Raw genomic sequence first — 25,647 nt, forward strand, 5'->3', positions numbered from 1 at the left:
ACTCTATGTCTTACACAACTGCAATCAGTGACATTGGTGTCTCACAATGTAGGTGTTCCTGAAGAGTGACCGTGTGGCTAAGATGGTCCAGAGCGGCGGCTTCTCGGCCAATGATTTCAGGGAAGTGTTCAAGAGGCACATCGAGAAGCGCGTACGCAGCCTTCCAGAGATCGACGGTCTGAGCAAGGAGACGGTGCTCAGCTCCTGGATGGCCAAGTTTGACACCATCTACCGCGGCGACGAGGATCCACGCAAGGCACAGCAACGCATGACGGCCAGCGCAGCCTCTGAGCTGATCCTCAGCAAGGACCAGCTGTACGAGATGTTCCAGAATATACTGGGCATCAAAAAGTTTGAGCACCAGCTGCTTTATCAAGCCTGTCAGGTAAGATCTCAAGCCCGTGTGATACGTCTCAAAAGGTTTTCACATTCGACCCAAACATTTGAGTGCTGTCACAGAACTGTTTCAGTTTTTCGAATGCGTGGGTTGGTGGAGGCATCATTAGAATTATCATTTTCACACATAAGATCATCCTAAACTGTCGATCAATTACAGTATACACCATGAATGTCTAATGTTTTGAATCGTTATTTTAATATGGTTACATTAATTTTCTTTTCGCTCTAAACAAGACCACGGCATCTTCTTCCTGCTACAATAGTGCCAGGAATGATATCATTGAATTGAAGTGGATGGGTTAAGAGCTGTGACAATTAGTCGTTGAATGACTTAATTGTTCATCGGATGATTCATCTTCAACAGTTGTAATAGTGAATTCGTCATTCATTTTGTTTAATCAAGCAAAAATAATGATTTGCTGGCTCCAGCTAGTGAGCATTTGCTTCTTTTTTTTTAATAGATCATTATAATTATTATTTCTTTATACTTTCATGTGGCTAAAGTTAACCCCAGACCAATGTTTTAGTTGGACCTGAGATCTCTTATCTCACCACTTCCAGATTTGACAACAATTCACCAAATGCACCAGATTCTCTCGATTCTTCCTCGGCCCAATTGTGAAAACACAATATTCTGGTATATCATTTGAGATTAGGGACATAGAATCACCAGATTAGCAAAATATGTCAAAAATAATCCATGAAATGTGATGCTTGAGACAAATGCTGAACAATAATCACCCTTTTATCACATGATATGATTTGGTTTGATGACTAGATTAACTATAATAATGACCATTTAATGACTCTAGGTGTATGTTTATTTTATTAGTATTTGCCATGTACAAAGTGTCATTGTTGTTCCGTTGAATGGACATATTTTAAAGTAAATATGTCTCCTCAAGATATATACTCCTGATACCAGGCCAGCAATACTTCATTGTAGGGGAGATATGTTGAGATTGCAGGTGGATAATAGTGGACACAGGGGGCTCGTGTCAGACATAACTCTCCTTCCCTCGCTGTCTTTACTGCTTTACTGCTCTCTATGGGAATGCTGAAAGACACACTAATGTATTCCTTCTTCAGGAGGTTGATTAAAAGTCTCACCACGACAGGATTTTGGGGAAGGGCTCGACACATTTACATCTTCTCATCATTTAATGCATAAGAAAACCGACCTCTTCATTTCATTTCCATCTAATGGACCCACCTCTTGGAAGCCAGTGCGTTTTAAAATGCTGAATTTCTTTGGACCAGGTGTCATCCTTCTTTCAACAGTTGCTAATGTACTGCATACATCTGCGCAGATGGCACGAGGTGCTGTGAAACAAATTAGATTGTTCAGTATTCTTCAAATGTCTCTGTTGGCAAAGATCAATAAGGGCACTGTTCTGCAGTGTTCATTCGTTAGATGCCTCTGAACAATAAAGAGCTACTAAAGAACATTCAACAACAGAGCAACATAAAGGCACGATGCTGCAGAAATGTGTATGTTCAGTTTCATACTGTGGTGAAATACAGATTTACACCAGACAAACAGATACAGACATGGATCTAGGCCATCGTTGTGGAAAGGAGACGTATTTGTTTTAAATTGATCATTCATATACTTACATAAGAGCAAATATATCATTTGCATCAGAGAATCAACATTTCTATTTGACTTCAGCGGCTCTTCCTGCTGTTCTTTGAGTTCTCTCTGTCTCTTTCTTGTCTCGTTCGCTGTTATAATGAATACATCAAGACTGTACTGATGTTGACCAATGTATCCCATCAGTAAGCAAGCAGCAGCCATATATTGCCCTGTACTAAATGATAAAGTCCTCACTAAAAAGGAGATGCAGCAATACAGTCAGCATGGGCTCAGGGCTGCTGGGATTTGATGAAAGGGTTCCATGGATTGGGCTAGGATTCAGAGGCCATCACTTTTTAACTGTTATCGCTGGGGATTTGCATTCATTTGCAGTTACATCCAAATAGTAGAAAAGAAGCACTGGTCTATTTCGGTCTCATGCCGTTGGCTGCACCAGCTACTCAGAGCATACTGGACTCCCTGATGGCTGCAGTTATTTAGCTGTGGTGACACCAAGCATGACCAAACTTTTAACTGTCTACTTCGCAAAGCAGTTTTTTTCTGGACCATAATTGTTGAACTATATTAATATAACTTTGTGTTCACTGTCCACTTTTAATGTTGCCATATACTAAGAATTCCTAAAACACACGGGTTTTTAAACCTGGCTGTGGTAAAGTTTATTTTTAGTTTGAGTAAAACAGCTGCAACTGCAGACTGTCTAGAGAGTAAAGACAGTCAACCAGCACATGAAAAGATATTCTGTATCTCTCAAATCATTTAACCAAAATGACTTTTGTGTACACATTTTGATGAAAGTACAGCACACTCTGAACAGTGTATATCCGACACTGCATGACATTTAAACAGGCTCTTATTAATGTTCTATGTTTAGCTTCTTATATCTTCGATTGCATTTTAGTTTTCTCTTAGATTACTATTATTTGTTCAGGATTATAAAATGTTTGCCTGGTGCGAAACCAACGTTCAAATCCAATTTCGCCACAAGGTGCGGCTTTGCTGGAAATGTTAATTTCTTAACCAATGTAACCAATCTTAACTAATGCTACATTTTAAGACCTGCTGAACCTGCTGCTGGTTAACAGGTAAACAAATGTAACGTTTTAATTTCTCCGTCAGACTTCTTATGTTCACCAGCTAGCTTAGTTAGTTTTTACCTGCTGTTGTTAGCTTGGTTGCGTGTTTGGCTGATAAAAAGTGAAAAAGCTGACAACAACTGAATATTTGTTTCCTGTGGTATGACATTGTTATAGCAGCTATGTTTAGGGAATATTTCTTAATAAATTATTTTCATTAAAATATTTTACAATTAATATGAATTGCTCATATATTATCTGTATAATGTCTAAAAATAGGTATTTCCACTGCACAAGATGACATATTCAGATTATTTATCTAATTAATTATAATCAATTTATAATATGAGGAACAAAAGCAGCAAATCCTCAAGACCAGTGACTGCTTGGCACTTCTGCGTGAACATTTTCAGAAACAATCTCATCGATTCTTGAAACATTTGATTCACTCTTTTTCTCTGTCGACTTCTGAATAAGTCAACACATTTTTTCAGCTGTAAACACTGCTTACAGGTCCCAAGCTGATCAATGATCATTGATATTTATTCACACCAGTGGACTCTCGCTAACTAAAATTATTCCCTAAGCTCAAATGGCTGATTCAATTCCTGAAGCCCCCACACACACACCCACACAGCTATAAATCATGTCCTGTGCCGCCGTCCCCCCGACTGACAGACCATAATCAAATCTGCTTTCCCTCTAACAGGTTTTGAAGGAGACCCCTCCCTTTCCTCTTTAATTTGCCTTGTCAGCAACTGTTAGTTGGGAAATGAGGCCTGAGCTCTTCCTGGTTTAGCCTGTAGCTGATATAATTGTGTAATGGAGCCTCTTCACTGCACAGAGGGGAGAGGATGAAAGCATTTCCTATGCCTGCCCGTCCACCTCTAAGCTGAAAAAGCAGTGGTGCTGAAACGCCCCCCCCCCCCAGTAAAGTTGTGGGCTGTACAAATCATAATAATGTCATGTAGAGCTGGAGGGAACTACTCGGTCTGGTGATATCATTTTCCCATATGAGTGACTCCCTTCACATTACAAATAGTAATCTAATCTAAAATAACTGATACGGTTAGCTTTCAACACGATCAAAAGAAAAAGTAAACCAAATCTCTGCACTAGACTGAAGAGATTTCTCTAAGTTGATTAAGAAGTTAGAGGTTGAGATGGATAATTATTCACAAGCGTCGCTACACCCGCACAAGAGAAGCTTTCTTTCACAGTGCGCACTTTGTTTTTTAATCACACACACACACACACACACACATATACAGAGACGCAGTCTGAATATAGACCAGCTGCTTCAATTCCTCCAGGTCCCATCCAGCTCCGTTCTAGCCCTGTCCGCCCAGCCTTTGTTCTCGACAAGGAACCGCCCCTGGCCGGTTGTGTTATCTGCTGATAATGTCCCAGCATCCACCTGGGTATCTGTCTTCAGCTGTGCTGTTAACTACCCGCCTACTTCTGCTCCATCACCTTTGACCTGCTGTCAGCTTGGCAAACACTGAGGCAGTGTCACCTTTATTTAGCTGCAGTGTTGCTGTCAGCTTCAGTCACGCAGAGCGAAACTTACCTTTTGATCAGTCTTATTTTTTTATGAGCTTGCCTGTTCACATATCATGCCCATCATGCCTGTGGGCCAACAGTGACCTTTCAGTAGTTGTAGGCTTGATAACATTGGGGTGCTGTGGGGCTCAGTATGGGGTGGCTATTACAGTAGTTCACACAGACACCTCCAGCTCTACTTCCTCCCACAGCCATGACTGTCTTTGCCTTTCACTGCTGTCAAGAGAGAGATGGGAGTAATAGAAGAAACTCGCCCCATCCCCCTTCACATTACATGCTTCAGAGTCACTCCTCTCATGTTAGCCATTTTTCAGACGAGCTGCAATCTGCACATAGTCACAATGACCAAGATTATCTGCTGCTGCAGTATTCAGTTTTGCTGAGGTATTGCAGTCTTGAGAAATGTGGGTCTCTTGTGTTTTTTTGGGGAGAAGGAGGCCCACAGATGAGACTGTAAAAGATGCAGTGTCAGACACCGACTAGACAAGCTGCTGGATTTCCAGGCATGGCAGTGACAGTTCTTTTGGGATTGCACGAGTCAAATGTCGCTGGCACAGCAGTTCAATAGTGCCCAGCGCTTGAGTGTTTTGACAGGCAGCACAGATCACCAGCAGCATGGGTAAAGGAGACGTTCAGGCACAGCTCAGGCAGGAATGTAATCAGGATCAGACACAGTTCTGGTTGTGAGGGAATCTGGTTTTCGGCTGTTGGACATGACAATGAAAAGAAAAGACAAACTTCCTAGCACAGGACGCTCACCACTGTTAACCTCTTGAATACGATTCCGGTCACTGTGTGCTAGAACAGTACTGAGTACTACTGTGCTGCAAGTGCAGACATTCTGCTGCAGCTGGTGGCAATGTCTGATTATGTGCTCTACTAAACAGGAACTCTGGGTTATGTAGCAGGGTGGCTGTTTAGTGGCCAGCACTGGTAGCACACTAGACTTGATGTTTCACACTGACTGTCCTCCATTGAAGATGCCATCTGGCTGACATCATTTCATCATGTTCACATCAGTGAACAGAATCAATTACAGAAAGAAAGTAATGCAGGAAAAATCCATATCAGCAAAATATCTAGAATTAAGAAAGCCAAGATTTCAACAGCGGACATTTCTTTCTGCTTGTGATCATATAATTCCTTTATGAGCACTCTGTGTGACTCTTGTTTCTCATCCATGTTCCGTGTTACTTGATCACAGCCCCCCCCCCCCCCCCCCCCCAGTTAACGCACTGTGCACTGTGACTTCAGCTCATTCTCTCTTAGAAAGGATTGCTGGAACGGGACGGGAATCAACATAGTAAAGCCTAAAAGACACGGCCTGTTAATGTAATAGCAGTGGGTGAAATATAAGGCACAGAGAGATCAGCTTTGGCACGCGTCCCAGCAGCATGAGGCCAGGGGATTTTAGGCCGCTGTATGTCAAAGATAGATCAGGTGGTCAGTTGGAGACACCACGCTGCTGGGTCGAGACGATTCTCTCACATTATGCTTTATTCAACAAACTTTTGTCGCCAGCTTGCCTTAATTAGGATGGCAAGGATGATATCTGATGATGCATATTTAGTTGATCAGTTTGCTGACTTTCAGATCACCAGTGATATTAAATGTACAGAAAAGCATTACCATAATCAAAGAAATTGTCTGAAGAGTTTTGCCAAAATACAATGTTCACTCCTCATGGAATCAAAATGCATTATTACATTCAAACGTTTGCTGCTGCTTTGTATTGAAAAAGTAAGATTCAACATTTTTTACCCGTTGCACTGATTAGTCAAATTATATTTTGAAGTCCAAACAGAAAAAAAATCTTGAATTATATAAAGTGTCAAATAACTAACATTCACTTTGTGATGCGTCCGCTATAAAAAGGCAAAACTGAAAAGCATAGCATCGTGTTTTCCCCCGTGTTACGACACCTGTGTGTAAAACTCAAGGATTTTGCAATACCAACACTAAGACGAGGTGGATTTTATTTTTCACTGAAGACTTGCACAACACCGCTGTGTGGACAGGTTTGTGACTCCCCAGGTACAACTGTGCTCCAGATACTATGTCTCAATTAGGCTTCCGACCTCATGGAGGAAATGTCAACGGGTGAGTCACAGCATCACATTTAACAAGAATGAGACATTTTGGGGGAGGGAATCAGTGAATAAGTGAAGAACACTGAAGCAGAAAGCAGGAGAGAGACACGAGCCCTCGCTTCTATTTCCTTGTGTCAGCTAATATAAAACTTATTGTTGATGTGAGAGAGCCATGACTGTCTCTGCTTTTCTTTACTCCAGGGCAAAAACTAGGATAGCGACTTGTTACCCCAGAGCTGATATTGTCCAATGCAGGCAATTTTCAAATATTTGAAAGAAATCACATTACTGGTTTTGTCTCAATGTGCCGAAATAGTTTGAAATGGCTTATTCAAGTCTACACTTTTTTTGTTTTTTATCACTGTGAATGTATTTCACTGTCTTTATTTGTCTGCCCTTCTCTCCGCTCTACCATTGCAGAGAGTTAGAGAAAAGAAAAGAAACAATTCCAAACGCTTGACACTTTGAGAAAGACCACAAACAGGCGTCCATTCAAGGTCTCTCTGGTGCCGGCAGCATGGTTCCTACTATTGGTGCATTTCCTTTTGATTTTCATTTGTGATTTTCTATTCATGTGTGCTGCCGCACCATGCTGCTATGATTGCAGCCCGTTAAGACAAGCTGGAGCTCTAATTAGCCTTTTTATGTCCTGCTGTATACAATTCGTCATCATTACCAATGTCAATGAGCACCTTTGGGTGAATGTCGGTCACATTTGCTTCAACGTGCTTGTGTTCACTTGCTCTATCTTAGATATGTGCCATTTAAATCCTGCTGTACCTCACACTTGACATTGAAAGGGCACTCCATTGATTTAACATATCAAGTTGTGTTCAGAGGTCTTGGGTTATTCTGCTGCATATGTGAAACGTTGTATTAAGCCTTTTGTGGCTCCAGAGGGAGCTGCACAAAATGGGATTAGTTGGGGCTGAAGACTGAAAGTTTAAAAAAAGTAAATGAGTGAGTTTCCATACCTCTTAATGGTTAGAAAAATGTATTTATTTACTATGTAAATTGCAATATTGACAATACATCGTAACAAATCATTATAATGATCTATGTCTCGCGTTAAAGGATTTCTTGGATTTCTCTTCGTTCATGGTAAAATAATTGATGCTGGGAGTTGAAGGTGAGCTTTGACACTGACCGCTGGCTGTGTTAAGTTTTGCTGAGCTCTTATTTGTGACCTCATTGATCTGCTCCTCTGGTTTCTGTCAATAGTTGGACAACCTGGATGAGCAGGCTGCACAGATCAGAAGAGAGCTGGATGGCCGTCTTCAGATGGCGGACCAGATTGCCAGGGTGAGTCAGAGTCCGTGGAGGACTCTTTAATATGCTTTGTTATACAGCTAATATGTCACTAATAACATCACAGTGGGAGCTTCCACCCACAGGTAAAATAATTTCAAAGAATTTACACATTTTACAAATGTCATTTATACTGAATTAGATATCCATCATCTGAAAAAGAGACATGCTTATCTTGCTTTTATATTTTCAGCATTTTGGAAAATCCTAATATTTATTACCTCATTGCTATTTGCCATCAAGACTGTGATTGTTTGCTGAGCCTTCTCTGTTTTCAACAGGGTGGTAAGTTCCCCAAATTTGTGTCTAAAGAGATGGAGGCCATGTTCATCGAGGAGCTCAAGTCCTCAGTGAATCAGCTGATGGCCAATCTGGAGAGCATGCCTGTGTCCAAGGGAGGGGAGTTCAAACTCCAGAAAATGAAACGGGGACACAATACCTCCATTATCGACATGGGTCAGGAGGATGAGAACACGCTGTCCAAGTCTGATGTGGTGCTGTCCTTCACTTTGGAGGTATAGTGCATCAGGAATGAGGCTCGATATGAATGTATGATCAAATCTATGTTAAAACCTACACAGTTTTCATCACTTTGACATCTCTGGATTCCTAACAATAGCCAGATAGAACAAACATTATTTCATTACAATATCTAAACTCAATAAAAAAAACTGCAGCTGCATGTGCCTGAACCACAGCTCATAAATCAAAGCTGTCGTCAACTACTTGTCTGTTCGAGACTGAGAATAGAAACAGACAGCAGACCTGTTTAGGGGGTTGAAGAGACGCTATGTGAATAACAGACCGACAAACGCACGAAAAAAATACCCTTTACCTGCTCCTTAATGGGAAATGTGACTCATCTTGTTATCGGCTTGTCTGAGATGAGCTATCTCCACAGAACAGCTCGCTATCACACCTCATTTTTTTATGATGCAGTGCTATTTCAGAATCAGGAAGTACATGATGTGCAAAATAATATGACACTGCTTTGTTCCTTCACACAAAAGGGGGCACGAGCTTTATGGTTTTTGAATGCGAAAATGATTTGTGGCAATTAGCTATTTGTGTGAGGTGGTAGTTCCACAGTGCTTTGGTAAAAGTCTGTATGCGTTTTAAAATGGTTGGCTGCATCAGCTGCCAGAAATCCCTCAGGAACAAATCATGAAATAATCGAGTTGGAATCAGCTGTAACACAGTCCTAAAGCATTTCTGATCCCCGTGAATAAGAACATGGAATTATTAATATGATGATGTACAAAGATCGTTGTAGTAGTGCTTTTTTACAATACTTTTGAAAATACTGGAAAGGCTTTTTCAATCATGTTACAAATCCAGCAGTTTATTTTTGATGAGCTAAAATTAATATTCATTTTTTTGAACATTTCAAATCTCATTTCATTCTTTCGGTGGTGTAGATAGACTTACATATACACATATATTCATGCAATGCTTTTAAGTAAAGGGGGCCAACCGAGTGTGCTGGACTGATTAACAGCGACAGTCAAATAAAATATACTGGCACCATGAAGACATCGGTGGATCTGGTGGACACTTTCATTCAAAGTGGATGCCTTATCCTGACAGCAGCACATATTCCTGTCACACTAGACATTTACAGTCACAATATATGAGTTACCCCTGGCACTGTTTTTATTACATGGTATTCACTGAGCGATTAAAGACTACTTGTAAGATTATGCCAACAAGCAGCTTCAATAATAGAGAGCTGAACTTTACAGGAAGGATGGCTGTAATTATGTTGGATCTCTAGTAGAAAATCTAGTAATTAGTGTTCGTGTTAATAGTGATTGTGGCAGAGATAGTATTGCTAAAATATCAAACTCAAAAGACAGGCCGCTTTAACATCTGCTGACCTGTTTCAAGAGATGAATCTCTCGTCCGCAACCTTCACTGAGGTGTCTGTGCTTCCTAGGTTGTGATCATGGAAGTAGTGGGGCTGAAGTCTTTGGCTCCGAACAGGATTGTCTACTGCACCATGGAGGTGGAGGGAGGCGAGAAACTGCAGACCGACCAAGCAGAAGCATCCAAGCCAACGTAAGGGCCTGAGGGTGCATGTGTGCACGCACGCACACACACACACACACACACACACACACACACACACACACACACACACACACACACACACACACACACACACACACACACAGGCACACTTTAAATCACACATTTTGACTGGCGATTGCTGCTGTTTCATTTAGATAAGACAACAACTGTTTCAAGATCTGTGATTAAGATTCTGCAAATTTGGAGTTTTATTGAATTGCACTAGGGAAAACAAAAATCCACCCAAATGTATCAATGACATTGTTTGATGTTGATAATGTCCATTTAAATTTGTTTTTAGCATCAGTTCTGCTGTTCAGACATCGAGTGATTCCACTACTGGCAGTCATTTACAGGCTCGTTTTAATTATTCATTTCATCCAAAGGGAAAATGTAATTTCAATAGTTTTAATTATCTCTCCAATAATTGAACACTGTTCATTTTAAACTTGCACTGTTGAGATTGTGCCCCATTCTTTTATTGATCTGCGCCTCCTGTGAATTGCTTCAGATGCCCTGAGTGAAAGCCTCTACACCTACATTGCCAAACTGCATCTTAGGGGGTTCTTGGTTGCAGGAAGACGTTTCCAGTGCTCTCGCATGTGTTATATGATGCGTCATGCACTCTTGAAAGCACTTCACATGTGAGACACTGTATTTAAAAAGAAAAGGGACTGTGCATTTGGACAAAACTTAAATTTACGAATCTTTAATAAAATAAATTTCTTTGAAATATATGAATTATTTGGTCCAGAGTAGACCTTTTACCTGCACCTTCTCTTAATGAAATACATGCAAATACTGTACAATGACAATGTGGTTTTGCACCGTGATGGGCCAGCAAACCTTCTAAACCTATGGGAAAGCAAAAACCTTTCCTGTCTCTGTTTTGTTAAACCTATTTGACTGGGTGATTTCTGACTCAGCCGACCAAGTTGTGAAAATGTATTGTGTAATCCCACGGTATGTCAAGTATGAAATGAAATGGCATAGTTTGTAAATTCCCTTCCTTTCTTTTGGAGTCCCAGCGGTTTGCATGTATCCTAAAATATATTTGTTTCCTTATTCTAGACCCAATTCATAACAAGAGTGGTGTCCTAAAGGCAAATACAGTGTATCTTTTGCTAAATATATCTACCCATTTTCATCTTATTAACTAGTATTGCACAGCACAAGATACAAGAGAAAATGTCTATGAAACATTTACGCAAATACGAGCTATTTTAAGGCCCAAATTCTTCCTCTGATCCCCCGAATTCAAGAGCCATTTTATGAAGAGAATATGAGAGAGATGGAGGGACATGAATGAGAGAAGGGATTAGAGGAGAACAAGGCCAGATAAATGTGTGTGTGTGTGTGTGTGTGTGTGTGTGTGTACGACTGCAGGTTATTTGCACAGACTAATTGCTTTTGTTCAGTAACTGTTTGCTCAGACATATTTTATGATTTACTTTGAATAATTAATTACGGGCTTAATGTTCTTAACGTTGGCTGAACATTTATTTTCTGTTATTGTTTTGTGGTTCTGCTATTTATTTATTTTATTTCTGACCAACTTGAGCACAAACGGTGTCATGCACTTTAAGAGCTTGAGAGCACAGCTCAGTCACAGCCATTAATAAACCGCACATTGAGCTACAGGGTCACCTTCATGGCGGCACAATGCTTCCATCTGAAATCAACACTGTTCACAACTACCTCCGCACCAGTCAGCAGCTTTTCTGCGCATGTTGGAACTACAGTGTCTCTGTGTACATTGAGTTGCAATTCATTATGAATGTTAGAAATGGTTACAAGGAAAACAGCTTACCAAGGCTGAAAATTGACACCATGTCCTCCATACCTCGCTACAGAGCTCCAATTCAGGCATTTATATGATGTTGGCAGCCCCAGATGGCAGCGGAAAGTAACAAAAGCCCATATAGGTTGTGTAACATGTTTACAGTGAACTGCAGTTTCCCTGCATATTCCTTTTGGACTTGTGGAGGCGAAGCTTATTGTGATGACATTTACTCATTATTCGTGGTTTTCTCTTAAAGGGTATAGGTTCAGATTTTTCTGAGAGTATCTAAAAAATATTCACGTGCTTATATATATTGTAGCTGTAATTATTGCTTTATTCATTCATACTGGCCACAAAGTAATCCTTTGGGGGGTTTCTATTTATATAAATAGATACATAGTCCTATTTATATGTAAAAATCAAAGTTCAACCAAAGCTTATGAGGTTTCAGCCGGCTTGGTTGGACATATCAGGCAGGTATCTTGTTTTTAGTATTACATTTCGTCTTTGTGTTAATATCCCTTGGCTACGGCTCTGCAAAGAAACACAAATTGCAGTGACTGTAACTTCATTTGACAACTCGTATTAGCTTTGGCTGACACCGAACAAGGACTGGATTTTGTCCCCCGTCACTTACATTGAATTCGCTTTGCATGTAAGTTAAACTGTAAACATATCCTCCAAACTCTGACTCATCTACGTGGAGTTTTCCCATGTTTCTATATAAAGATATGCAGGTCAGGTGGACTGAAGGCTCTTAACAGCCTCTCAGTGTGAATATATGAGCTCGTATGTGTTCCATCATGCAGGGTGGTGTCTGGAACTGAACTACAACCTCTATGTCTTTGTGTTTTAGTCTTTAAACAGTTTTTGTATGTTATGACATTTGAAGATGAATACATGTTATCAGTTGATTTACCTCTGTGTTAAATAGACGCATACTGTCTTGCATTTGAGACGTGTCAGTGAAAAGGAGTTAAATAAATACAATACACTTGACAGCAGAAGTTAATTTTAGCCCGTCTGTGGCATCTCTCTGCATCTCTGCAAAATAGTGTTGGCTGATAAGACGGACGTGTTTTGTTTAATTAAAATCTTGCCAAGTGCAGCTTTAAAAATGTCTGGTATATAAATAGCAGGAATACATTTAGAACAAGTGACAGTGAGACAGAGGAATATAGTGTGTGTGTGTGTGTGTGTGTGTGTGTGTGTGTGTGTGTGTGTGTGTGTGTGTGTGTGAGAGAGTTATATTCTGTGCTTTTGTCCTGACTCTGACATTCTCTGTGTGACCTGTCAGCTGATATTTCAAGGCTGTGTTGAAGGGAAGACTAAAAGGATGTCAAAATGGAGATTTTATTTCTTTGATTTCATAATTTAATGTCTTAGTTGTTTACTGACTTTTTCAATGGGATTTCATTTGGATGCAGATTAAGTCATTGTCTGGGACCACTGTGCTCCCGTGCTGTCATGGAAGCTAACCTCTGGAGTGTCTTTTGTTGTGTCTTTCAGCTGGGGCACCCAGGGGGACTTCACCACCACACACCCTCTGCCTGGTGTTAAGGTGAAACTGTTCACGGAGAGCACAGGGGTGCTGGCATTGGAGGACAAAGAACTGGGCAGGGTAACATTTCTATTTGCTTTATTTTTTGCTGATACAGAAATGCTCTGATTTCAACACAGCCACGAGAATACTGTAATCGGAACGCCCATTCTGCATAGATGAACACCAAACAAACAAATGACATCTTCTTTGACTTATAAAAGAAACAGAAATAAAAAAACAAAACAGTTCTTTGTAGCTGTGTGATATTCGGATTTGCATAAGTTCAACTGAGCCTCTAGTGTACTGCCACTTGGATGTGATTCAGACATAACCTTTTGATTGTTTTGGAAGTTAAACGTTGTCTTTACATACAAAAATGCAGCTCCACTTCCAATGCCTTTTTACTTTTGTTTGAGCATTTCCACAAGTACTGCTTGTGTTCCCAGCAAACACTTCTCATTCCGATTCTTTGACATTAACGCTTGGGTTTAAATGATGTGAGGGAATTATGCTGCAGTGCTTCTCTCATACGATAGAGGTACAGGTTGACAAAAACGTTTTCCTCTTTCAACATCAGATCTTTTTTTTTATCTTTTAGTATTATTTAAATACTGAGCTCCTCTGACTCAAATGTAGAGGGAGCAGAGACATTTATCGGTTCTCCAGCCTGCACTTTCCTGAGGCGTAAATGTTTCAGGTTACTGGGATGAAGGGTTAAGGATGGTGGTGTTTGCGTTCGGGCAGTAACGCCTCAGATGTCCCTGTAGTGGCAGTGACCTTGGCTGTGACAAGGCTCTTTGATCTCCCACTGCAGCAGCGTTGGCAGGACGGCAGGCTTCCTCACAGCTCTTTAACTCGGCAAAGAGAGATTAGTCCTCTTCAGGGAGGCAGAGCAAAGCACTATTCTGTTTCTCTACTCTCATTCACTTTATTCTTTCACTTTCAATATATGTGAAACAGAAACACACATAATCACCAGCATTTGCAAACACTCTGATCAAAGATTCCCCTCTTAATTACTTTTTGCTTTTCTTTTCTATTTGAGTGCAGGTTGTCCTTCACCCAACTCCGAACAGCCCCAAGCAGTCAGAGCTCCACAAGATGACTGTGACCAAGGCGTGCCCAGACCAAGATCTGAGGATCAAACTGGCGATACGTATGGACAAACCACAGAACATGAAACACTGCGGGTAAGAGATGTGCTGCCATGTAGTGACGTTCCTGTGCGTCTTCATTTTCCTTGTTTTTCTTGTGGAACTCCAGCGCTCTCAGCTCCTTGGCCTCATTTCTAGTCACGTACCACGGAAAAATACTGTGAAGTGCACTACTCCCCCTGGTGGATGCCAGTGTGTAGTTTAGATTTATCTTTATTAGAAGGTTTCCAAAAAATATTATTCATATTTCATTCATTAAGCCATTATGTTTTTTGTCTTAAGAATTTTTCTCATGACTATTTCAAATCCAATTTTCTTTTATTGCATATAATGAACCTTTTCTGCACCAGGTATATGCACCAATCAGTGTTTGTTGTCATCGTGACGGGGACTTGGCTTTGTCTCTTTGTGTGTGGACAATGTTTTGACAGGTATCTGTGGGCTTTTGGGAAGAATGTTTGGAAGCGCTGGAAGAAGCGTTTCTTTGTGCTTGTGCAGGTGAGTTATCGTAAGAGCATCAGTGTTGAGGTCGTTTCCGTTCAGGCTTTTAGTCCATTCATGAGTTTTTTTTAATGAATTTTAAATTCAAGATGGCGCGGCGGATGGCTGCCTCGGTGTATTAGTGCGCATTGTTGTGTGTTGTGTCCCTGAGGCGGGCACGAATGATTGTAGCCGACGCCTCTCATGCTGCACACAAACTGTTAGAGTCCCTTCCCTCTGGCAGGAGGCTGCGGTCCATCAGGACCAAGACAAAATATGCACAAAAATATAGTTTCTTCCCATCTGCAGTTGGGTTCATCAGTAAAGCCCGGGACCCCCACTGACTCAGACACTACATCCCCGGCACAATTTCTTACAGTTACACACGCTTGCACATCTTTTTCTCTATTAATATACACTTGACACTTTAATAATACACTTGTTTTAAAATACTTGTATTTGTTTGTTTGTTTACCATATTTGATTGTAAATTTTCATATTTTCTATTTTGAAATGATCTCATACTATTGCACTGTGTTTATTGTTATGCACCAATCACCAAGCCAAATTCCTTGTATGTGTAACGTACAGTTCCGATTCTGACTCGGATCCTTAAAGATTACTTTTAAACAACTGAGTCACAATATAGGTGTTTATTGCAGGAAAGTACGGCATTTGTTGAAAATGTGTTGACTCTTCATTTTCCCATTAAAAGTAACAGACTATATCTTTGAACTGAATTACTGAAGGAGAGTACAGAACTCAATAAGTTTGCTTTTCTTGCTTGTTGAATTGATCGCTAATCCTATGTGCTGTAGGTGAGTCAGTATACATTCGCCATGTGCAGCTACAGAGAGAAGAAGTCAGAACCGCAAGAGCTTCTCCAGTTGGACGGGTATACTGTGGACTACAGCGACCCCCAGCCAGGTGAGACGGCACACCTATGCATGGTGTAACTATACGCTCATGTAAGCACTCACTGTAAAACAGTATCTACTTGTTCTTTTACATCCTGTTGTCTCAGGCTTGGATGGTGGCAGGGCTTTCTTCAATGCTGTGAAGGAAGGCGACACTGTGATCTTTGCCAGCGATGATGAGCAGGACCGCATCCTGTGGGTCCAGGCCATGTATCGTGCCACTGGCCAGTCACATAAGCCTGTTCCGCCCACTCAGGTCCAGAAACTCAACTCCAAAGGGGGTGCCTCAGCCCAAATGGATGCACCCATTTCTCAGTTCTGTAAGTAGCCTGAAATAAACACAGTCACTTAAGCAGCTCTCATCTACAATGCAGTGAAAGCTCTAACCCATAAATGCCTCACGCCACGCGCTCCACACTGCAGTCACAAAACATGGTAGAACTAACACACAAGCACACACACACACACATGCCTTGGTCTCTCACAGATCCCTCCAGCATCTGATGGACTTTCACTCATTGTCACCACTACCACAGTGTTTAGCTGAAGCTGCAGCTCCATGCTATTCCATCAGCCTGTTTTAATCCAGCCATTGCTCTAGAGGGCAGCTGTGAAGGCAGTCGTGGTTCTGAGACAGTTTCTCAGATGGTTCCCGTGTCACTGAATGACGGCCAAGCCAGACAACATGTCTGACGTTTTAACCAATCTGTCACTGTACTTGCACCTCTAAGCAGCCCACAGGTCAGGTAGCAAAGTGAAGGTAAGACTGTCGTAGTGTGGCATCTCTACCAACTTCCGTTGTAACCGTCTCTTGTGTTCCCCCTCATTAAAGAAGGGAAAAAGATGTATTGTTTGTAAATTATGTCAGCAACATTTGTCTTCACACAATCTGCATATACTCGAGTTGGTTTTGACCTTTGCTGGCAGTCATTTTCTTATTCTAGAGAAATTAGCGTGTCCTCGCCGATAACAACACTAACATAGACCTTTCTGACCCACTGAACTTAATGTTGCATACTTGTTACCGATCCACAATAATAGATCCTGCTATTCAGAAAAAAAACATGACTTTTTGTGTGCATCTTTTGACTCCATAGTTTAAGAATTATTTGTGTTCAACTCTAAAGAACAAGATTTGTATTTTTTATTTAATTTTTTAGATTAATTGTACAAAAACTAATTGGCATTATTTACTCATACAAAACAATTGGCATCCAGGGTTATAACAAAACTAATTCTAATCATATTAATAATATAATATTTTTTTAAAAGCCCAAAATGTATTTCACTCTCTGTTTATCATATCATTGGAGTAAAACTATAAATACATGAATTGGATCAGTTACTCAGAATCCTATCACACAAATTCTATGTTGTTTCTCCATTGGTTTCTTTGTCCAGTATGTGATCGTTCTTGTGGTTAGTTGACTCCTCTGATGCCAGCTGTTGCCATTCAAAGCCTCCTCACAGTGGCACAGACCTCCTATCCCCTCCCTGAAACATTGTGGCACACCACGCGTACATGTTTCACCCCCTAGTGGTCTTGAATGGCACTGGGACCATAACATACACAGCCCTCTTGACTCTGCTGCAGTGGACTGATCCTAAACAAGAGTCCTATGAAGGTTCTGAGCGATCCGCACAACATTTTAGAACCAGTTTCAGAGCAGAAAGTGGTGAAGTGCACATCACATTCTCAAGTGTTCGAATAAATGTAGGCAAGTTTATTGTGTTGGACCTTTCGTATTATAGATTGTACAGAAAATACAACAATTGAATTTGATATGTGAGGATATCATAGGCGGCTTAAATGGGGTACTCCAGCAATTTGGTCTTGCACTTCCATTTTTTTTGGGAACTTATAAGAGATTTATAAAAAATGACGCTGATTCGCTGAGCATCTTGGTAATTTAACTTATCAGTCCAGACGGCATTTCAACCATCATGAAATTGCAGGAAATGGTAAGTAAAAGGCATTCACCAGATGAAGGCTAAAAGAGAGCGTCAAAAACCTCCCCATTTTGGGGAGGTCTAAATTTTCTGGCAAAAATCATACTCCTATAAAAGCCCAATCATTTGTAAAGCTTTGTCTGGGGGTTTTGTCTGCATATTGGTTCCCAAACACTGTAGGCCGATATGTTGTTACCTTTCACACTGAGCTTAAAACAAATAAATAAAGTAGTATAAAGTTCCCTTTACAGCAGGACAAGCGAGTTTGCAGAGCAACAGTCGGTATTTGCAACAGTAATCAATACCTGGGTGGTGGGCGAAACATTTGGTTTGGACGGGATTAAAATCAGTGACCAGTGCAGGTAATGTTAACGTAATCCCACCTCCACAGATAAATGCATCCGGTCTGAATGGGGCTTCAGACTTGACGCAGCTGCCCCAGAGCTGCAATAGACGTGATACTGTTTTCACAGGTTCAGTAGTACTAACCACGACGAGCAAACTCATCTATGTCTGAAATCAGTGGAGTGCTCCTTTCAAGCATGTTTAAATTTACTGCTATCATTGTGATGTGTTATTTCACCAACACTTTTACAGCTAATGTCACCACTTGATGTATTTCACCCTTTTCAGGACCTTCATAGTCTCTTTTCTTTTAAAAAAGACATAGGCATCTTTTACACATGAAACTGACTGAGGGTTTGCTTCATCTTGATAGATGTATGTGTTTGCCAATGTCCCTTTTAAAAGTAAGTCTTCTGTTTGATCTGCTGTCATACAGAGTGACAGTACTTTGCATGTACTCTTGACTCTTTAAGTACTTGTCCAGAATCCAGAAAAAAAAACTGCAGTGGAGTGATGAGGATCGTAAATTCTCTCTTCCTTCCTCTGTCTCTGTCTCTCTCTCTGTCTCTGTCTGTCTCCCTCTTTCTCTCTCTAATATGCCTCAACATCTGTTGTCAAGTTCACATATCCTCACATGTACTCACACACCACCGCCCACAAACGCCCATGTTGGTATAGGTTGTTGTTTTTGAGTTGTGTTTTCTTCTTCATGCTTTGCCTGTACCCTTCTAGAGTAATGCAGCTGCTAGGTCAGGGTCTCTCGTGATTGCTCTCCTCCAGCCTTGTTGCTAGTCTTTATGTTATTCTGGTTTGTCCCTTCTTACCCTGCTGTCTTCTAGCTGGACTCAAGGGTAAGTGCTTCCCTGTAGCCGGCACAGCTCAGATAATCCCCGCCGATTATCTGACAAATGCAACGTTCTTTCTCTCTTCTTTCCCTCTTCTCCTTTTTTTCACGTCTCGCCTCATGTCTTAGATATTAGCTGATGACTTTTTTTTGTTTTTGACGACCTCAACTTGAGGATCAAAGTAGAAGCATCCATTCGTGCCAGTATAGGATGCATGTATTTTATTCTAAGATCTTATTATTTGACTCAGTAATGGTTCAAATTGAAATTATAGTTGTTACTGCATAATTGCCTTCTCTCTTTATTCATATTGGTGACTGGATCCCTCAGAGTAAAGCAATATGATGATAAATTCTGACATACTATTAGAGAGCAAGCTCAAAATTCCCATGTCATGAGAAAGATGAAATGGTGTAAATGTTTTCTCAATAATATAAATTTTAGAGCTCAAAACAAGTCGGTGATTCTTTGATTGCAGTTCGATGAAACCTAGAAAATGTCAGATGTCTATATAGAGGTGTTCAAAGACAGAAGTGTAAATAAAGTGTGAATGATGGCAGTCTGTGACGCAGTTATTTTTCAAAATATATTTCCTGCACGAGTGAAATGAGTTTTGACACTTCTAAAGTGTTGATTACGCTTTACTTCAGAGGGCTCAAATGCTTTCAGTTATTTTTCCTTGAACTTTCCTCAATGAGAGTTGGCAAATATGTATGCGGAGTATTCTGTATGCCAAAGACAAGGAGTAGCCAATGCCTCCCCTTCTTAAGATAGAAATACTCCGGACTTCCCCCTCCCCCTCCCCTCCCCTCCCTCCCGCAGTAGATCGGCCTGTAGATAGCAGCTAGACCAGTGTTAGGAGAGCTCTCATTTTTATTTGTTTTGACTGCCCTTTGTTTGCCTGAATAGGAGAACACATGTGTCATGTGTCCATACTTTTGTACAAATACAGGCGTTTTCATTCATTTCCCCCCATCTCCCAGAGAATGATACAGTTTTGCCTCTGTCGGCTTCATGCTATTTACCCATGTACTTGCACTAAATTGTATTGCTACCCTATTAGAGTTCTCCGGTAGTGGTATGCCTGTTAGTCTGCTCTGTAGAGATCATAATTACACTGCAACATATTCAAGTATTGTCAACTTGCAAATGCGTAGAGAAAAAAAAAAAAGGAATGCCAAATAATATAAAAATGCAAATTTGAAAATGGGTCTGCAGATGTGCATGACATTTAAAAGCTCAATGAAAGTCACAATGTTCTCCAGCATGTGATAATTTACATATGTATGCAAAAGTACCCATATCACTTTGGTAATTTTATCTATGGTTGAAGTCATTGTCATTATTGTAAGTTATGATAATGTTACTGTAGCATTGAGTGTATTCTGGACTTAAACTCCATTTCCTCATTTAATCCAACCAAAGGAGATAAAGCCCACTCACTGTCTGTCATAGCCCAACCCCAGGCCCCTTCTGGATGCAACTCACTGTCTTTACACGGATCCGCAGTATCACTCTCGTTGTAACTTGGTCCTGAGTGAATCTTCCCCTCGTGGTCATCACATTGGTGCAGCACTTGTCCGACCACTGTCTTATTGTCCCATTTAAAAGGTTGTCTTGCCCACTTTCATCCTGCCACCGTCTCCCAGCACTGGGTTCACCTATACTGCCATTTACTCTCTTCCCTCTGTGTTTCTAGCCCTCACGTGTTAACTGTCCTATTTGTTTACATTATGACTTATACTTTCCCTGTCTTGTCCCTTTTCCTCGAGCAATCTCTTATTTCCATCCTCTACGTTTTACTTGTTGTCTCACGGGTTTTTCTTGTCAGATTGTAGTAAAAAACAAGACAATTCCCTGAAGTGTAACCCTCTGTAGGTTCCTTTTATTTCAGTGAATGTTTAGCATCCGTATTACACCGTTGCTCTTCCCTCTCAGTGACCTGGAGTTTTGACAGATGTCAGTTCTGCTCTATACGTTGCCCCGGTCCTACCCAGCCAAGATCAGGCTTCCAAATCATCATCACTCATGTCAGTGTCTCATGGATATGACACCTGTCACTCACACCGAGGACATGACTTCTCTGACATCTCTTGTCTTTTTTTAATCATCCTCGTCCCCATCATTTTCTCTCTGACAGCTGTATTATTTACAGAGGACAGGAAATCATGGTCAGTACAGTTAGTAGCTGTTGTCCTTGGGTGGTTTGGAGAAATAAAAAACAGATTATTCCATCATGTTTTCATCACCCATATTTATTGAGTTTCATCAAAGTTTCATTACATTTTTGACACAATTTGATGTTACTAATGTTCTTTCTTCATTGAATTTCACAGAGCAGGTTTTTTTTTTTTTTAAGTCTGAAAGTCTTCTTGCTGTCAAAAGTTATGAAGCAAGACAACAACAATACAAATCTGAAAGAGTATGACTTCCAATGATCCATAACTTGAGACAAATCTGCAAATTTACAGTCAATAACGTTCTTCAATTAGTACTTTATACTCTACAATGTGTTCAGATGAATAATTATTTTTGCCATTTTTCTGTCTTTTTTTTATTGGCACACATCCCAATATTTGTCAGGACCTGAGTGACATTCAACAATCGCGAATGGCAGAATCTATTGAATACAAAAATGCATCTAAATCTATCGAACCAGCACTTTTTCCAACCATGTTTTCGATCTTTAAAGGTTTATTTCCCGTGCAAAATATCAGGGAGTGTGACATATTGTACTAAGTTGCATGCATGCACATACAAAACAAAGCACCTGTGCCTTTGTGCTTAGCTTCAGATGGATAGAATCTCATCCACCAATACATTAAATCTCTTTACGCGGTCTGACACAATGCAAGTTGACAATGTAAGCTGTAAGTGTTTATAATTTGCCCTCAGAAGTAGTAAAAAGAAATCCCTGTTGTTTCTGTGTTGTGACGAAGACTTGCTGTTTGCCCGTGCCTCACTGATGTCTTCTCCTCTGAACCGTGTTCTTTCCCCTGTGCCGTTGGCTGGATAGATGCTGACAGAGCTCAGAAACATGGCATGGATGAGTTTATCTCCGCTAACCCCTGTAGCTTTGACCACGCCTCGCTTTTTGAGATGGTGCAGCGACTCACATTGGACCACAGGCTCAATGACACCTTCTGCTGCTTGGTGAGTGACTCTCCGTGCCCGTCAAAACATCAACATATAAATGCATTGATGGCAGTGGGCTTTTGTTTGTTAGCTGACACACAGCAATGCAATCCCCTTGTGTGTTTGTGTTGTGCAGGGATGGTTTAGCCCGGGCCAGGTGTTTGTCTTGGATGAGTACTGTGCCAGGAACGGAGTTCGAGGTTGTCACAGACATCTGTGTTACCTGCGTGATCTGCTGGAAAGAGCAGAAAGTGGGGTTATTATTGACCCCACTCTTCTTCACTACAGCTTTGCTTTTTGTGCATCCCATGTCCATGGGAACAGGTGTGCTCTAATCCCTTCTTTGAACATGTTTGTGCTTTGTAAGATACATTGCTGAACAGGACTTGAGAGCACATTAGGATGATACTATAGATTGTATTCCTTTCGGCAAACTGATAGCTCATACAGTGTAGGTAGATACACTAACTCCCACTGGACAAGAACAGAGAAGTCAGCCTTATCAGAGGCATCCTCTGCATTTTTTTTTTGTCTTCCATCTTTATAAGTTTGCCATATTTATGTTTGTTTAGTTTCATGTTAACTTTTTGCAGCTTTTTGTGTTACATGTTTGGTTGTTAATCAGCTACATATTTCCTTGTTTTCTACCATTTTTCTTTGTTTTCTTTTCTCTTTGTCCTTTGTTGCCATACTCTCTTACTGTCCATATTATTCATCCTTCCATGCTTCCGTTAAAGTCAGAGAGGGCAGCAATTACTGGGGCCCGCTGGGCTATGAAGCCCTATTGTCCCCAAAGACCTCCCAAAGCCCAGATCCTCGCACTGCCTCTAAACAAGCACGCATATTCAAGTTTAGAAAGAGAACGGATTCCAAAATACCACTCTTTCAAGGGCAAAACAGGTGAGACATTGTCATCTATTTCTATATGTAGCACAAAGGGAACTCAAAAAATACATCACACACAATTCCCAGGCAGTTCCTTGGGAGCACAAAGCTTTCCATCAGTGTTTTTTTTTGTTTTTTTGTTCTTGCTCCCGTCGGATGAGAGGTTGCATAACTTGAACCTTTTCAGGGTTACAGCTGGTTTAAAGTGTGTGGGTGTGATCCTCATAGGCCAGACGGGCTGAGCACAGTGAAAGTGGACGAGAAGGAGCGCTTTGAGGATATCAAGGAGAGGTTGCGTGTGATATTGGAAAACCAGATTGTAAATTTCAGGTGACTGCTGACTCTCCAACAGCACATAACCACAAAAAGTCACAAAACATAATGCCTATCGGTATATTTCAACTTGAACTGCATTCTCTGTCGACTTCTTCTTTTGTAGATATTGTTTCCCCTTCGGTCGTCCAGAGGGAGCACTGAAGGCAACTTTGTCTTTGCTGGAGAGGGTTTGTAAATATATATGTGTAAAAAAGCATTTTATACTCCACGAGAGAACAACTGTGATGTAATGAACACAGATTACGTAACTCCTCTTTAATGTGGCCTGCAGGTCCTGATGAAGGACATTGTGACCCCAGTTCCGCCAGAAGAAGTTAAAGGAGTGATCCGCAAATGTTTGGAGCAGGCCGCTCAGCTGAACTACGAGCGGATTCAAGAATATGCTGCCATTGAAGGTAACCAGAAACACACAACCTAACGTCGCTAAATGACTGCTGGAGTAAATGGGTTCATGATACAATGATGGAAAATCCTCGTAATTGTATAAATGTAATGTTATGCAGTTATTTAACCGTGAATGTTTTCAGATTGAAATGCTCAGCCAGTGGTTGTGTGTGGAATAAGATAGGATGAACTACACGTATATTCTCTGACGTCCTCATTCTTACTCCAGTATGAGATTGTACTTGTCACTGTTGTTTATGTATTTACACATGGGGAATTCACTTGGTATATGGTATATTTGTGTCCATATCCCAAATGATTTGTGGCATCCCAAATTATTTGTGACAGTTTGTCGGTCACTTTCTGTCTCTCAGTCCAATAACTCTCTCCTTTGTTTCAGGCCTGCTTTAGCTCTGTGCTGTTCTGTAGGTCAAGTTGGCTTTTGTGTAGAGGTGTGTGAGTAAAAATGCATTCAAATCCAAAGCCCTGAAATCTGTTGATGTGCTGATCTCTCATTGTGCCTTGACTATTCAAGCTGTGTAGTTTCCCAGCCTCTGACATTTGATGATTGGACTGTGAGTTCAGCTTAACTGACTGTCCTCTCTGACACCCAGCTCCCAGTCGATGCACACTCCCCCTCTCCCACTATCTTACTGTAGCTCTTACCGCTCCGATTTGACTCTGCCCCCTCTTTACTTCCTTGCCTTGAAATACCAGCAGCTCTCCTTTCACCTCTATCTTATGTTCTTGCTAAAGACCACGATCTTCCTCTCCCTCCCTACTCTCCGCTCTGCTTTTTTCTCCTCCCTCACAGTTGTTGGCTTTGCCACAGTTATCACTTTATTTGACCTCTTGACAATGTGATAAGTGGCTTGTAACCAAATGAATGCTGGGATTGAACACCTACAAACCAGCATCAGCCTGCATGTGCTTTGAGACATAACAACATGGCCTTTCTTTACTGGCATGGATTACATATCTAAAACGACAAGACATTTTACAATGTCTTCTTCTCTCTTGCTGTCTTTTGCTTCCAGTATACCCATTAAATGCATTGACATGCATTTCGCATATTTACATAGGAAACTCTGATGTTGTTGATGCCTTGAAAGAAATCCCCCAGGGTGCTAAAGATACTAAGGACTCAAACCTTAATATCTTGCCATGCTATGTGAATTTACGTTCCACTGTCCTTGTGAGGAGCCGGTTTCAAAATAAACCAAACATTTGACTTTGCCTCCCGGCCAACAGAAATCCGTTTTCACCTGGACAGCCCTCTTCCCATCAGCCTCTGACCTCTTGCCTTCCCACCTCTGACCCCAGCCTCTTGCATGCCCCGATCCTTTTTTATAGGAAAAAAGAGGGAAATGTATGAGCACCCTGTCTTCTGCTTGGCGTCTCAAGTGATGGATTTAACCATCCGTGAGTACCTTCATCATCCTCTCCCCAGTCTCTCTCCTCCTTATTTAAGCACTCTGTCACCTCATCCCCCCCCCCCCTCTGCCTCTTTTCTTCCTTCAGAGTTGTTGCTCTTGCCATGCTTGTTTTTATCTGTGCCGTTTGTCTGTGAGAGTGAGTGGGGAGCGCACCAGTTAAGAGATCTGAGCAGTACCACGCTGAATCAGTCGGGGTCCTATCTTAGTAGTGCCATCTGTTTGTGATGGACATGAATGAGCAGTCTGGTCTGTAAGCTTCTTTCTTTTGGTTGGATGCCGATTCCTTTGACTTGAATGCATTTTTACATTGCTTACATTGTTATCTCCTCCAGTCATTTGGTCTGTGTCAGT

At 41.1% G+C, this 25,647-nt stretch overlaps 1 protein-coding gene across 6 annotated transcripts in view; it reads left to right on the top strand.

The window, feature by feature from the left end:
* cadpsb (Ca2+-dependent activator protein for secretion b) overlaps window positions 1-25,647 on the top strand; it is a gene marked incomplete at its 5' end in the record, with an annotated part of 56,405 nt that overhangs the window by 13,402 nt on the left and 17,356 nt on the right. For 2 of the 6 annotated variants that reach the window (XM_079266320.1, XM_079266321.1), the window contains 15 exons: window positions 53-385; window positions 7,947-8,027; window positions 8,315-8,548; window positions 9,970-10,091; window positions 13,396-13,507; window positions 14,480-14,619; window positions 15,015-15,081; window positions 15,882-15,990; window positions 16,088-16,300; window positions 22,137-22,273; window positions 22,392-22,579; window positions 23,369-23,470; window positions 23,580-23,643; window positions 23,748-23,871; window positions 25,214-25,282. In XM_079266320.1, the coding sequence (XP_079122446.1) occupies window positions 53-385; window positions 7,947-8,027; window positions 8,315-8,548; window positions 9,970-10,091; window positions 13,396-13,507; window positions 14,480-14,619; window positions 15,015-15,081; window positions 15,882-15,990; window positions 16,088-16,300; window positions 22,137-22,273; window positions 22,392-22,579; window positions 23,369-23,470; window positions 23,580-23,643; window positions 23,748-23,871; window positions 25,214-25,282 (2,095 nt within the window). Of the gene's footprint in view, window positions 1-52; window positions 386-7,946; window positions 8,028-8,314; window positions 8,549-9,969; window positions 10,092-13,395; window positions 13,508-14,479; window positions 14,620-15,014; window positions 15,082-15,881; window positions 15,991-16,087; window positions 16,301-22,136; window positions 22,274-22,391; window positions 22,580-23,368; window positions 23,471-23,579; window positions 23,644-23,747; window positions 23,890-25,213; window positions 25,283-25,647 lie in introns of all 6 variants that reach the window. The other 4 variants (XM_079266319.1, XM_079266316.1, XM_079266318.1 and 1 more) reach the window with 3 other exon arrangements.

This window comes from Melanostigma gelatinosum, assembly GCF_949748355.1.
Source record: "Melanostigma gelatinosum genome assembly, chromosome: 3".
Lineage (NCBI taxonomy): Eukaryota > Metazoa > Chordata > Actinopteri > Perciformes > Zoarcidae > Melanostigma > Melanostigma gelatinosum.